The sequence below is a fragment of the Limulus polyphemus genome, unplaced genomic scaffold (assembly GCF_000517525.1).
Source record: "Limulus polyphemus unplaced genomic scaffold, Limulus_polyphemus-2.1.2 Scaffold1086, whole genome shotgun sequence".
NCBI classification, from domain to species: domain Eukaryota; kingdom Metazoa; phylum Arthropoda; class Merostomata; order Xiphosura; family Limulidae; genus Limulus; species Limulus polyphemus.
Genome location: NW_013666696.1, coordinates 255,715 through 269,059, shown reverse-complemented (window position 1 = coordinate 269,059; position 13,345 = coordinate 255,715). Strand labels below are relative to the sequence as shown.

The window sequence follows — 13,345 nt, the reverse complement described above, 5'->3', positions numbered from 1 at the left end:
TTTCTGACTCACCTCAACACCTAGCTTTCACTTTATTGGTCTTCAGTATTAGACTCTACTGCCTTGGTAGTGAATGCTCTCAGTCTGAATTGGTTCATTCTTTTATATGCCTCTTTGACTTCTTGCCATTTAACTATTGTTAGTTACAGATGATGGCTTTGTACATAACCTCCTGTCTCTTCCCCAGCCATTCTTCATTTCTTTCTTATTAGAGATCTCTCGCACACTCTTTTCATCAGTTCTTCTCCTTTTATGGTTTCACTTCTGGACTGGAAGATCTGTATAGTTCTCAGGGCTTTCACATGTCCCCCGTTTGAAATGTTTACCATCTGTTGCCTCTACTATCATTCTCATAAAACACATTTTCTTATTCTTGCTTGTGGATACTATTGCTCTGATATCTTTGGCGTGGATGCCACCCACATTCTGTAGTACAAGGAGAGGTTAATATTATTCCCTGGATGCTCCTTGCTCTCAAAAACTTGGACTGCTTGGGAAGGTGATGTTTTCTCCATTGACCTCCCTTCCTTTTCTACCATGGATGACATTTCCTATCCCATTTGTTTCCTTTGGCCTGTATGGGCTGTTTGTTGTTATCTCAACTATAATGCCTCTTCTTAAGGCATTCAACAGTGTCTGTTCTTGCTATGGGATTCATCTTCCTATAGTAACTTATCTTCTTCCACTTTAACAGTTTGGGTCATACACCTCATCTGACTAGTTTGTTCTTCTATTGGTGTTGACATTTTTCTTATTTTTCATGTCTCCACCCATCCTAAGTTTGTCAATTCATGGTTTCTCTTGTCTCTAGCCATCAACATCCTTTGCATGAAATCTTGCAGGTGGGGATGTGGATGATTCCCAACACCTTTGAGTCATGTTATGTACATAACATTGCAGTATAATCTGCCTCTTGTTTTTGTTTCCCTCTAGTTGGCACTCTTCAATCCTCACAGAGACTCTAAACAAGTAAGTTGTTAATTATTTCTTTCTTACTTTTGCAGGTCCCATAACCACCTTATTAGATCTATATACCTATATTATGGAGGAAATACTTCTCTCTTGAAATCTATATTGAGTACGGGATAACAGCCCAGCACCTGCTGTTGAGATGGGGTGTTGTGTGAGACAGTATATATATATATATATATATATTTCACCTTCCAGGCCATACATCTGAAAAATATGACAGCACCAAGTGTGATACTTCTCTCATGCCTGGCTAGTTTTACTGTCTCTATTCATGATATATTATTTTGGACAGTCTATCACTATATCTTATGCAGATGTGATGATTCCTGTTTGGTATGTGAGCACCTCTCTGGTGCTCTTCTCCCATTCAAGCTCCCTCCTTCCCATTTTCTTTTAGGTTAGTACTTAAACCTATGCTTGACCAGTCCCAGGCTTCTGGGGAGGTTGATATAGATAGTTCTCTTGGGTGTTGGTGTACCCACTGGTATGTGACTGCTCCGCTACACTATGAACATAGCTATTTCTGGAGGTTATGTTAACTGTATGGGTCCTGCATTCTCCTAAGGATGCCAGGCTAGGATAACTCTTCCCTGCACCTGCTTATGCTGGTAAGTATTTTACATATGTCTCCAATACTTTATGGCTTGATTATTGCCATAGTTACACTACATACATACGTTCTGCTAACTGCCTGATATATAATGGCTGGTTGTGTAGTTTTACATTTCACTTACCTATGCGACACTTCATTATCATGCAGAAAGTTCTTTTGAAAGTACATTTGCTTTACTATTTTTATTGGATAAAGAGTATTCCCTGCATGACAAAGATGCAGTCTCCCACTGAGTGATTCCCCACTAGGTTCCCCCTCCATAATGGGTGACATACTTCATAAATTTTTCTTTCTGATGATTTAATTCCAGAAAGGAGCTCATCTTATTTTCATTTCTTTTTCTGTACTGGCTCCTCTACCATCTTATCAAATACATTTTCAGGTAATAATCTTATAATGTGGGATTCTAGCTCGTAGTTCTATGTAGAGGTGAGTAGTACAATGTGGGATTCTAGCTCGTAGTTCTATGTAGAGGTGAGTAGTACAATGTGGGATTCTAGCTCGTAGTTCTATGTAGAGGTGAGTAGTACAATGTGGGATTCTAGCTCATAGTTCTATGTAGAGGTGAGTAGTGCAATGTGGGATTCTAGCTCGTAGTTCTATGTAGAGGTGAGTAGTACAGTGTGGGATTCTAGCTCGTAGTTCTATGTAGAGGTGATTAGTATTTCTGAAGTTAAAATTTTCCTTACCTGAAAATGTATTTAAGATAGATACTCACCTCTCGAAAGAACCTCCCACCTTTTTTTCTTTGCTTCCAATGTGTTTCTTTTGCCTTGTTAAGAAACAGTCTTTATTGAAACACCAGTGCTTGTAGGGTTTACAGCAAATGGAGGATATGTCACTTTTTTATTTGTGAAGGGATATAGCTAATGATTATTACATCACAATTGGACACAGTCTATCTTAATACATGTAGGAATGAGAGTTTCAATGAAGACTTTTAGTTTGTGCAAGGTAATAGCTCTTAGTTCTGCAGAAATGTGAGTACCCGTCTGAAGTACATTTTTAGGTAAGGAAAATGTTAACTTTGAACAGAGTCATGGTTAAAAGAGCTCTTGAACTTTAAGACAACATTGCTTGTGGTGTATGACTAAGGTTATATATTGGATTAACCACTAGAAGGCTGTGCAGTCGATTAAGTGAACACTTTGGTGCTAAAACCTACCTCCAGTTTTTTTCTGCATCATTCTTCATTTTTTGGGAAGAATTCCCACTTTAATATGCTAGAACTCTTTACATTAAGCTATGAAAACCAGCTCTTAACCAGAAGAGGATTGCACTATTGCTACATATTGAATTTTAAAAATTTAAAGAAAAGAACATGAACTTTAACTGTTGGATATGAGATGGACTCAGAACTTAGATGATAAGATTCTGATGGAGAAAAATGTAGTGAATTATGTTTAATTTATCTTGCATAAATATGGAGCTACGTTTATTATAAAAAACACAAGTAAAAACTTAAAAACGTAGTATCATGTTTGGATGAGTTATTATCATATGTAATACTGTGACTCTTTTCATATAATTGGCTACTTCTTTGTTAATTTTCCTTTTTTGTTGTTTTATCTTAGAAACAAGCTTTCATTTTGGTTAAACGTAATTTGTGGTTCACAACACAAGAAACATTGGGAAAAGGCATCTGAGCTGCGAGTGGAGGGAAATCGATGTTTTCATGATAAAGACTTTGGCAAAGCTGTTGAATGTTATACACAGGTTTGTTACATAAGAGCTACTGCTTAAGATTATGTTACTGAGTAAAGTCATCATGAAAGTAAGAAAATATAAAAAGTTAATTAAAGCTGATATTCAGAATGTGTTTTACATATATAGAAGATTTTGTTATAAACATCAAAGTTATTTGTACATGTAACAACTAGAGAGAGAGAGAGGGTTGTGAAACCTGACATGGAAATTTATTGATTTTTCTTGTTTATTAGTTAGCTTCGAATCTATGTCTCGAAATGTTTAAAATTTATTAAGAATAATTACATTTCAGGCTTTCTTTCGTTCATGTTAATTTGATTAGAGGCTATGCTAACATTAGTATGTTTTCTATAATTGAAAGTAAAAATTTGTATAATATGATATTTATGAAATTAGTTAAGGTTTAGATCACTTCTGCTAATTTCCATATAATATTGTGATCATGATTCAATGAGAATGATCTTTCATGACTGCTAATATTAAGATATTTGTAAACAATGATAAAAAACTTGAGTGTTAAGATTTCAGAGGGGGCCTTGATATGCTACTGTATGTGGCTCATTACTGAGCATAACTACATGTACAGTAATCTACTATGTGTCATTATTAAGCATAACTACATGTACAGTAATCTACTGTGTCATTATTGAGCATAACTACATGTACAGTAATCTACTGTGTCATTATTGAGCATAACTACATGTACAGTAATCTACTATGTTAATCAATACTGAGAATGCTACATGTGCAGTAATAAAACATATGAATTATTACTGAACATAACTATTATACATATTCAATAACTTACTGTGTTAGTCATTACTGAGCATGTGAATACTTATTATGCAGGAAAATCTTTTTGTTTAAGAATGTACATCATCTTGAGTCAGTTCATGGTTTTATGTTTCCTACAGACATTAAGTATTTTCAATAAGTGGATAAATTTCCACGCAAAAGGACTTTGTTCTAGCTTCTCCTACTCAAATGAATGTTAATATATATAGTAGCACATAAGGTATTTTACTGATAAGATATAATTGTATCATTATAAAAAAAGTGAAAACGTACTCTTTAGTTGACATACACCATATAACATCACTGTTGATTTAAAGGACCCTTAAATTTTATTTTTACAGAAAGTTATCAATTAATCCTCACTTAAAATTTTTTATAAGTGTTTTAAATTGTATTCTACTGCATGTTTTATTCCCCCCTCCCCATATATTTTAGAGCATTTTATCAGCTCCCTTTCCAAGACCCAATGATGCTGGGGAACATCATGAAGAGCTAGCTCTGGGGTTTGCCAATCGCTCTGCTGCACTGTTTCATCTTCATATGTATAAGGTAGTGTTGAGAATTTATTGTAGTAATCTTCTGAAATAACTTTCTAAAATATCTAAAACTTGCAAGTTAGTAGCTACTATATGTAAGTGTTAGGTTGATGATCTTATTTATCAGCATTGTAAATTATTTCTCCAGATATTAGTTGTATTGCAAAATTATGATAATTTATTAACAGTTTTTATAATGTTGTGTGAGATAAATGGACATTGTTTTACTGTCTTGAGTTTCTCAGTGTAGCTTATGTACAAAACATTTGACTACAATATTCATCTCTATACTGAATAAAGTTAATAACTAAATAGTTATAAATGTTGGAGCTTAAAACCCAGTGTAAAATGGTGGAACTTGACTAAGTTTTAGTTGCTTGAGTTAGGCACTGAAATCAGATTAAAAAGAAACTTCTCTCATTATAACAGTATGTAATAATCGTGTTTGTTCTGTACACACTCTTAACTCAATAAGAACTACCTGATTGACAGCCATCTCATCCAGACTTTGAAGTGTAATCCTCTCCTGGAGTTGAGAAGGAACAATAGCAATTGGAGAGATTGCATATACTCACCCTGCCACTCCTTTTCGATATTGCATGTGTTTGTATTGAATAGCATAAAATTTCACCTTTGAAAACTCAGAAAATCCTTCTTAGATCCAGAATGATTAATGATCAAGTTAATTTTTTGTTGTGTGATGAGTCTCAACCTTAATATGCCCATGAAATTTGGTACAAATCTGATCACACTTTACAAAGTTATTAACCAAAAATCATGAAAATGCCCTATTCCTCCATTATAAAAAAATGCTTCAATGTGATTCTGAATCTGGGTTTGGATCTGGACCAAAGTTAGGGAAGACTGTTCCATACTGACTTCACATCTTGTGTAAAATTTTCATGATTACAATATCCTCACAGGCCAAGGGTAATTATAAGACCTAATGTAATGTACTCTTTATGAAAAATCATAAGTCTGGTGCCAAGTATATTACAAAAAAAAATCTATAGCATAAAATTAGAGTACCATGAAGAATCAGAAATAGTCATTTCTTTAATACACACAAAGCAGGAGTAAATAATGATAACTTCTAGTATTATCTTTTATTTGTTTTACTTGAAGGAATGAATGATTGTCATGTAACTTGTTCTTTTAACAGTAGAATAAACACAATTGTGATAAAATTGTGTTTTTTTTTATGTAGTTATGTACAAGTACTTTGACAATATTCATGTTTGCTTTTTGAATCTGAATTTTTCCCTATTTGAACAGGTTGTTATTGATTGTAACTTTCCAAAAATTTTGGATAGGATCCCAAAAGTTTGCACAGGTGCATACTTATCACTTTCAGAACTGTTTTTACTTAACTAAGAAAAATATGTAAGTGTTAGTATAACTTGTGAATATATTCATGTTTATATTAGAGATCAGCTTCATTGGTTGCAAATTAAACTTTTCTGTTAACAGTATCAGAATTAGTCAAAAAGAATACACGTTGCATATCACTGCTAGTTCTTCAATATTTGTACAGAAATAACAAAGAAATTAGGAAATGTATAGCTTAATTTCTCAAGCTAAGAGGCAAGAAAAAGAAAACAATTGAATTTTTCTTATAAATAATTGTATCCTTAATTAGTAAAAACAGATAAATGGAAGTGGTGGTTCTTGTTTTTCAGGAGTGTCTCAAAGATATTGAAAGAGCTTTTCAACAAGGATATCCTCAAGAATTAAGCTACAAGCTCTATCAAAGAAAAGGAATGTGCTTACACTATCTTAATGATTATAGTTATGCAAAGCGAGGTATGAATGTTAAATTTTAAAAATATTTATTTTTTAAGCCAAAAACATTGACATTAAAAATATTGTACTCAGTCATTTTTTGGTGCAAAGTTCTTTTCACCAAAAAATAGGCCATAATAAAGACTGGTATGATTTTATTTTATAAGTAAGAATGTTTGTTTTAGCTAGAAAGTTTGTATATATCTATATATATATCAAATGGAAGATGTTAATAACATGCAAAAGGTGTATTATTTCAATCACACAATGCAATAACTCTCAAAGGAAACTTTTAGTTGTATATGAAATACCATGTTTGATTAATTTTTTCATATGGTTTTGAGTTTGATATTGTGTTTAGGTAGGTATTCATTCCATACCATATTTTTAGTGTCAGCAACTCAGTAGGTTTAACTTCAGGTGTTCATTAGCAACTCAGTAGGTCTAAGTTCAGGTGTGTATCAGAAATTTGGTAGGTCTTTCTTCAGATATTCATCAGAAACTTGGTAGGTCTTTCTTCAGATATTCATCAGAAACTTGGTAGGTGTTTCTTCAGATATTCATAAGAAACTCAGTAGGTCTAACTTCAGGTGTTCATCAGAAGCTCAGTAGGTCTAACTTCAGGTGTGTATCAGAAACTCAGTAGATCTAACTTCAGGTGTTCATCAGAAACTCAGTAGGCCTAACTTCAGGTGTGTATCAGAAACTTAGTTGGTCTAGCTTCAGGTGTGTATCAGAAACTTAGTTGGCCTAGCTTCAGGTGTGTATCAGAAACTCAGTAGGTCTAACTTCAAGTCACAAATTTATATCAGTTTCAACTTCTTATGTTTGATTTCCATTGTTTCTACTCATTTGTTTTAGAAATATTTCTGTTTTCTGAATTCTAATTTGTTCATATGAATTTGAGATTTAATATGGCAGATGATGAAATTTCTGCAACAGGTGACAATGGTTGTGAAATGAGTCCCCAGATCTCAATGATGTTTGCAGGGGAAGTATAGGATTTAGTTTGAGGGAGTTCATGTTTTATGTTGTGCCAATGATTTGTTCCTTTCTTATTGCGATTTTTTGTGACGAAGGATATAACTACAGAGTGGAAATTTCTTTCTTCTGCACCTTCCACCTGTTACAACATCTCCATGTAATCTCCTGGGTTAGGTATCATTCTTTTCCCAGAACATCTGTGATACATTTTTCATCATGTATTCCTCACTCCCATTAGGTATACCCATGTTTCACGAGTTTGTGAGCTCGTGTAAATTGGCCTAATTTTCTCACTTGATAATTTAGGTCTTTCATATCTTCTCAGTTCAGTATTTGGTCAGTTAGATTTTTATAATTACTTTACCATCTGAGTTACTTTAGTTTAAATTTGCATTTAGAGTTTTATTATTACTTTGTTTTTGTTTAATTTTAGGTATATGTATGGGTTTTGCATGATAGTTACTTCTGGGTAATTGTAACTTTGGCCAATTTTGTGGGTGTGTTCATTCATTATTTATACTTTTTTCACTGTTTATGTTTGTTAGTTTGTAAGTTCCTTTTTCACATCTAATTGAAGATTAGATTCGAGTCAAATTTTGTTATTGTTTGTTAACTGAGTGCCTTTTCATTCTCTATGTTTTTCAGGGTAGGTTTTATTTTCATGTACTTTGTCTTATCAGTTCTTTGGATGGACTTATAACTTCAATATTTACGTGTCTTTTATCTTCTGAGTTCCTATAGTGATTTTGTACTTTAGATGTTGCTTATCATTTTATGTTTTAGGTCAAATTTCATAGATTTGCAAGTTCTTTATTTTTATGTACTTTGTAGACTAGATTGTGTTAGTTCATTTATAATGAGTACCTGCTCTAAGTATGTTTATTTTGTGTCTTTTTGGCTACACTTCATGACAGTTTTACGAGTTCTATCTGAAGGTTTCGGCCTTCAGTTCTGCTCCCCCCCTATCCACTTCCCAGATCTCCTTCCCTCCTCCTAGGGATTGTACCTCTTCCAATTCTTTTGCCTAGTCTGTTCAAGACCTATTACACAAAGAGGCTGTCGATTGGGTGGTACCCATTCAACTGGGATTTTACTTCCATGTAATTGTTGTCCCTTGAAAGATGGGAAATTGGATGTCCATCATAGACCTGTCCTGGTTGAACACTTATCTAGAGCCACCTCGCTACTTCCTGATGTCCTACCTCTCACTTTGGGGGATTTTCTCCCTGGAACTCTGGATGACCAAATTGTTGTGACAGATGTTTATCTTCATAGGCCAACTACTCCAGTGTCATGTAGTTTTCTTTGGTTCGTTCATGAAAGTTGTGTCTTCCAGTTCCGGGCATTGCCATTCAGACCTTCTTTGGCTCTGTGTGTTTTGTGAAATGGTATGCTCTTTTGCCCATTATTTTCACTCTTTGGGTCTTCAGACTTCTTTTCATGGACACTGGCTCCTGCTTGCCTCTTCCCATGCCCAGTCTGTCAGTCGTGGCTGCTTACTTCTTTGGGAAGCTAATCAGGTAGGGTTTTCTGATCCAATTGGAGAAGTTGTTCTTAACTCCACTAAATATCTTATTCCATTGGGTTTTTTTTTCAATTCCCATCTTCGTTGGGTGCAACCTTCTTCACTTATGCTAAGGATTATGGAGCAGGTAGTCTCAATGACTTTACCCTCTCCTTTTCACGCTGCACAAAGGTGCTCTCTCTTTTAGGGATGTGGGCTTTCTTGGAAGCTCTCATTTCTTTGGTTCAAGCTCACTTGCATTTCCTTCACTGGATGCTTCTTGACCAATGAAACTTCTTCCATTATCCCTTGGACCATCCCATTACTCTTTACCCTGGGATCAGGATCGACCTTGTTTGGTGGCCAACAGGGAACTGACTATGGTGGGAGTTCCCATTCCTTTATTTTACTTGTGGTCTCATCTGTTTACCGATGCTTTCTTGGTGGATTGGGAGGCTTTCCTCGATTCCCAAGAATTTTCTGCTCAATGGTCCATTGAGGAGGCTACTCTCTATTTTCAACATCCTGGAACTTTAGGCAGTTCAATGGGCTCTGTATCATTTCCTCCCATTCTTCAGGGGACAGGTAGTTATGGTTCATTCCAACTATTCCACTGTCATTGACTATATCACCAAGCAAGGGGGAACCAAATCCAGATCTCTGTGTTTACAGACTCTGGATCTTCTTCACTGGGCCCATGACCACTACATAGCAATCTTGGCACGTTACTTTTCCAGCATTATCAATCTGGTGGCTGATCACTTATTCTGACCCAATCAGGTTCTCCCCACGAAGTGGTCCCTTCTTCCATGGGTACTTCGGTGGGTGTTCTCTCAACTGGGAACATCACATATGAATGTGTTTACTATTCATTGGAATGCCAAAATTCCTTTCCTTTGGTCTCTGGTTCCACACCCTTCAGCTCTGCAAAGAGATGCATCCTTTTCCTTTATCCAGACCACTCCTTCTCATATCCTGCTCATTGCTTCATAGTTACCTACTTAGACATGATTCCCTTTGCTCTGGCACTTACTGGAGCGACATCCCCTGCTCTTATCTCTGTCTTATCTTGTCTCTCTTCTCTAACAACTGCAGTCAGACATAACTCATTCTGATGTCACCAAACTCTATCTTTATGCGTAGCTTTTGTCCGATCTCTTGCCTCAGCTCAGAGACCTACCCCATGTGTAGCATCTCTCTTGTTCCATTCAACTTTCTCCTTGTCTATGTACCAGAGGTAGTGGTCTACCTTCAGACCCTGGTCTATTCCCCATGGCTTCAACCCCTCCTGTCCTTTGGTACCTCATCTTTCCCAGTTTTTAACCTGGTTGTTTGTTCAGGGTTTGTCTGTGTCAACTGTTCTTACTTATAGGGCTGCCTTGTTGAACATCTTCTGATCCTCCTCTTTCTGGAAAGCTTTCTTCTTCCCTGTTATTTCCCTCATTTTCTGTTTCTTTCATCTTGACTGTTCTCTATGTCCCTTTGTTTTGCAATATTTTATCTCAATTATGTCCTTCTTGCCCTGTCCAGTTCTCAATTTGAACCAATTGCTACATTTTTCTTGTACCATCTTTCCCTCAAGTCCTCTTCCTCCTCCTCCTTGCTTGCAGTCCTTGTTGTTCTGATATTTATGCCATGGATGTTTCCCACATCCTTTCCCATTCCTCTTGTATTATCCTCTATCCTAATTAGACCTTCCTTACCTAGACATTTGGTGCCCAAGCAGATGGTTTGGCCTTCTCTCCTATTTCCCACCCATTCAGTCCTGGATAGACTTCTTTTTCCAGTTTGTTCCCTCAGATGTTATGTGGCTCTTACTGCCTCCTTTCATGTTATCATTCTCATCTATTTGTTCCAAGGATTCCCCTTGTCCCATGATCTGTCCCTATTGCACTCATTGGTTGGGTTTGTCAACTTATACAACTGACATTCTGACCTGTCCATGGAAGGTTGTCATCTGCACAATGTTTCTTTTCACCCAGTTCATCACCTAACTATGTCTTTAGCTGCTCACCTTCACCAGTCTTTGATGGAGATCATTCAGGATAAGATGTGGACAACTCCCGATACATTCATCGCACATTATCTGCACAACCTGGCTTTGTCTTCCTGAGGCAGGTATAGTTTTCTTCATGAGGTAGGTTGACATATTACTTTTTCTATATATTTTTAGTTGATACTTATCATATTTCAGGATCCAACCTGGTGGTGAGTATTGCCTGGTCAGGTATGCTTCATATTATATTTTCACTAGATATAAATAATTCTATAATGCTCAATGTTGAAATGGGATGTTTCTGTAAGAACACTGGCAGCTTGTCCAGTGGTATGTGTATATATATTTTTTTTAACTACAAATTACTAGTTTCACTTATAGAGAACCATTGCTCATGGACCTCATGAGGAAAGCAGATGGGGATTTCTGCCCATCCCTACTAACCTGTGATTGCTACAGTTAGGGGTCTATTTGCCTTCAAAATAGGGAACTGCAGCAACCCATTGCACTGTCTCAGGTGTGTCATTCCTCTGGACTTCCCCTTCTCTTCTAGTGGAACACTGGAGTCCTTACCACTTCTGGTTCTCAGTCATTGGAGTGGTGGACTGTGGAGGTTTCCTCCTGAGTGGGTTTTGAAGAACGAAATAAAGCTTTCTAGCCCATTTTTACCTACATGGTGAGAAGAAAGCTATAGTTATTATAATTATTATGGTACTGAACAATGAATTAAACAATAATATTCAGTATCCAAAGTGCTGGTTTTATTTTCCCCTGGGCAAACTGCACTTGTTGTTCATATATTTCTTATGCAAGGCACTTCCATTGGATGTTTTTGCCCAGATGGACCACATTTGGCATAATCTGGTGCAACCCAAGGTTCTTCCCCTGGATGTTTTTTGCTCAGGTAGACTGCACCTGGCCTAATCCTATGTGTCCAAGGTGCTTCCCCCTGGGTGTTTCCCAGGTGGACTGCACTTGTTGATCTCAAATTCTTACACAAGGTCCTACCACTAGATGTTTTTGCACAGGTGGACCACTCTAGGAGTAATCTGACTTATCTCAAGGCACTTCCCCTGGATGTTTTTTGCCTGGGCAGACTTACTTGGCCTATTCAAATACCTTTCACATTTCTTAAGCCCGAGTCACGTATTATTTAGTTTTTCTTTATAGCTCATTTACTGGCACCATACTATAACTCACTGTTGCACTCATAACAGTAATTTATATCTTTCATAATCTTGTGTATCCAAGGTGCTTTCCCTGGATGTTTTTCCCCAAATTTACCACACTTGTTGATTGCTACATCTTATACAAGGCATTTCAACTGGATGTTTTGCCCAGATGGACTGCACTTGGCATAGTCCAGTGTAACCAACAGCACTTTTCTGGCACATACATATGAGCCTTTCTCTTTCCAGGTTAGTCAAAACCATACTGATTCATGTCATAATTATCCAGCACTTCCTACACTGAGTCAGTGCTGCATGTCTTTTTATTGACCTCAGTGGTGTCTGTCAATTCAGTTCCACTCCAATTGTGTTACTGTATTGATTGGTGGATGAAGAGCATACCTGTTCCAGAAGTAGTGCTGTACCCCACTGGTGTGTTTTCTTATCATATTCAAGCACACCCATTCTTTTAGTGTGGTCTCTTTCTGTTTGATTTGAGATTGATGTGCCTTCATCGGCCCCTCCGCCTTGGCAACTTGGGTGAGAAGAGGTAGTACCGTTTCAGAAGTTAACATTTTCTTCCTCTGAAAGTGTATTTCCAATAGGTACTTACCTCCTCTCACCCTTCCTCCCCACTGAGATGCTGGTTTGTGCCTACCAATTCTTGAAAGTGGGGATTGTTCTAGAATAGTAGAGGAAGCTAGCTGTGTCAGTATAAAGGTGCATTATGATTGGTGGAGAGAAGTCACGTAATCAGCATATGGTCTGAAATGATGCCAAACTGATGGGGTATAAAGACTGGTGAGCTGTAGTGAAACTTTTTTAGCAATGCCATATGTATATTCTCATATTTATTATGGATTTTCTCTTAAGGTAGAACACTCATTTTCAACTGACTCTAATATTAAATTTCATATCATATTTAAAGGTTTTATTGTATTTTTTCTGGTTTTCATGTAACAAAGAGAATAAAAGTGATTATACTTAAACATGCTCTCAGTAACTTACTGCATATACAAGCTATGAGATACTGAATCTTGTTTTACTTTACTTTATTGCACTTTGTTGAACTTTTAATTTTAGTTTGTATATCTACTAAAATGTCTTTAGTGTTTTGTACAGGCAGTAACATTGTCAAAAACATGTTTCTATTTTCCAGCTACCATCTAAATGTATACTTACTTTTTCTTATACTCAGATCATTATTCTGTAGTTACTGTTTAGTAGAAATAGATACATTCTGGTTTTATTTATAGTCGATATGAATGATAGCTTTGTAGATGGTAA

General features: G+C 36.2%; 1 protein-coding gene across 3 annotated transcripts in view; it reads left to right on the top strand.

Annotated features, from left to right (window-relative positions):
• The window catches only part of LOC106462060 (SET and MYND domain-containing protein 4-like), a 74,141-nt gene that overhangs the window by 17,378 nt on the left and 43,418 nt on the right, over positions 1-13,345 (top strand). For all 3 annotated transcript variants that reach the window (XM_022389193.1, XM_022389194.1, XM_022389195.1), the window contains exons 3-5: positions 3,160-3,301; positions 4,523-4,636; positions 6,303-6,426. In XM_022389193.1, coding sequence (XP_022244901.1) covers positions 3,160-3,301; positions 4,523-4,636; positions 6,303-6,426 — 380 coding nt within the window. The remainder of the gene's footprint in view (positions 1-3,159; positions 3,302-4,522; positions 4,637-6,302; positions 6,427-13,345) is intronic.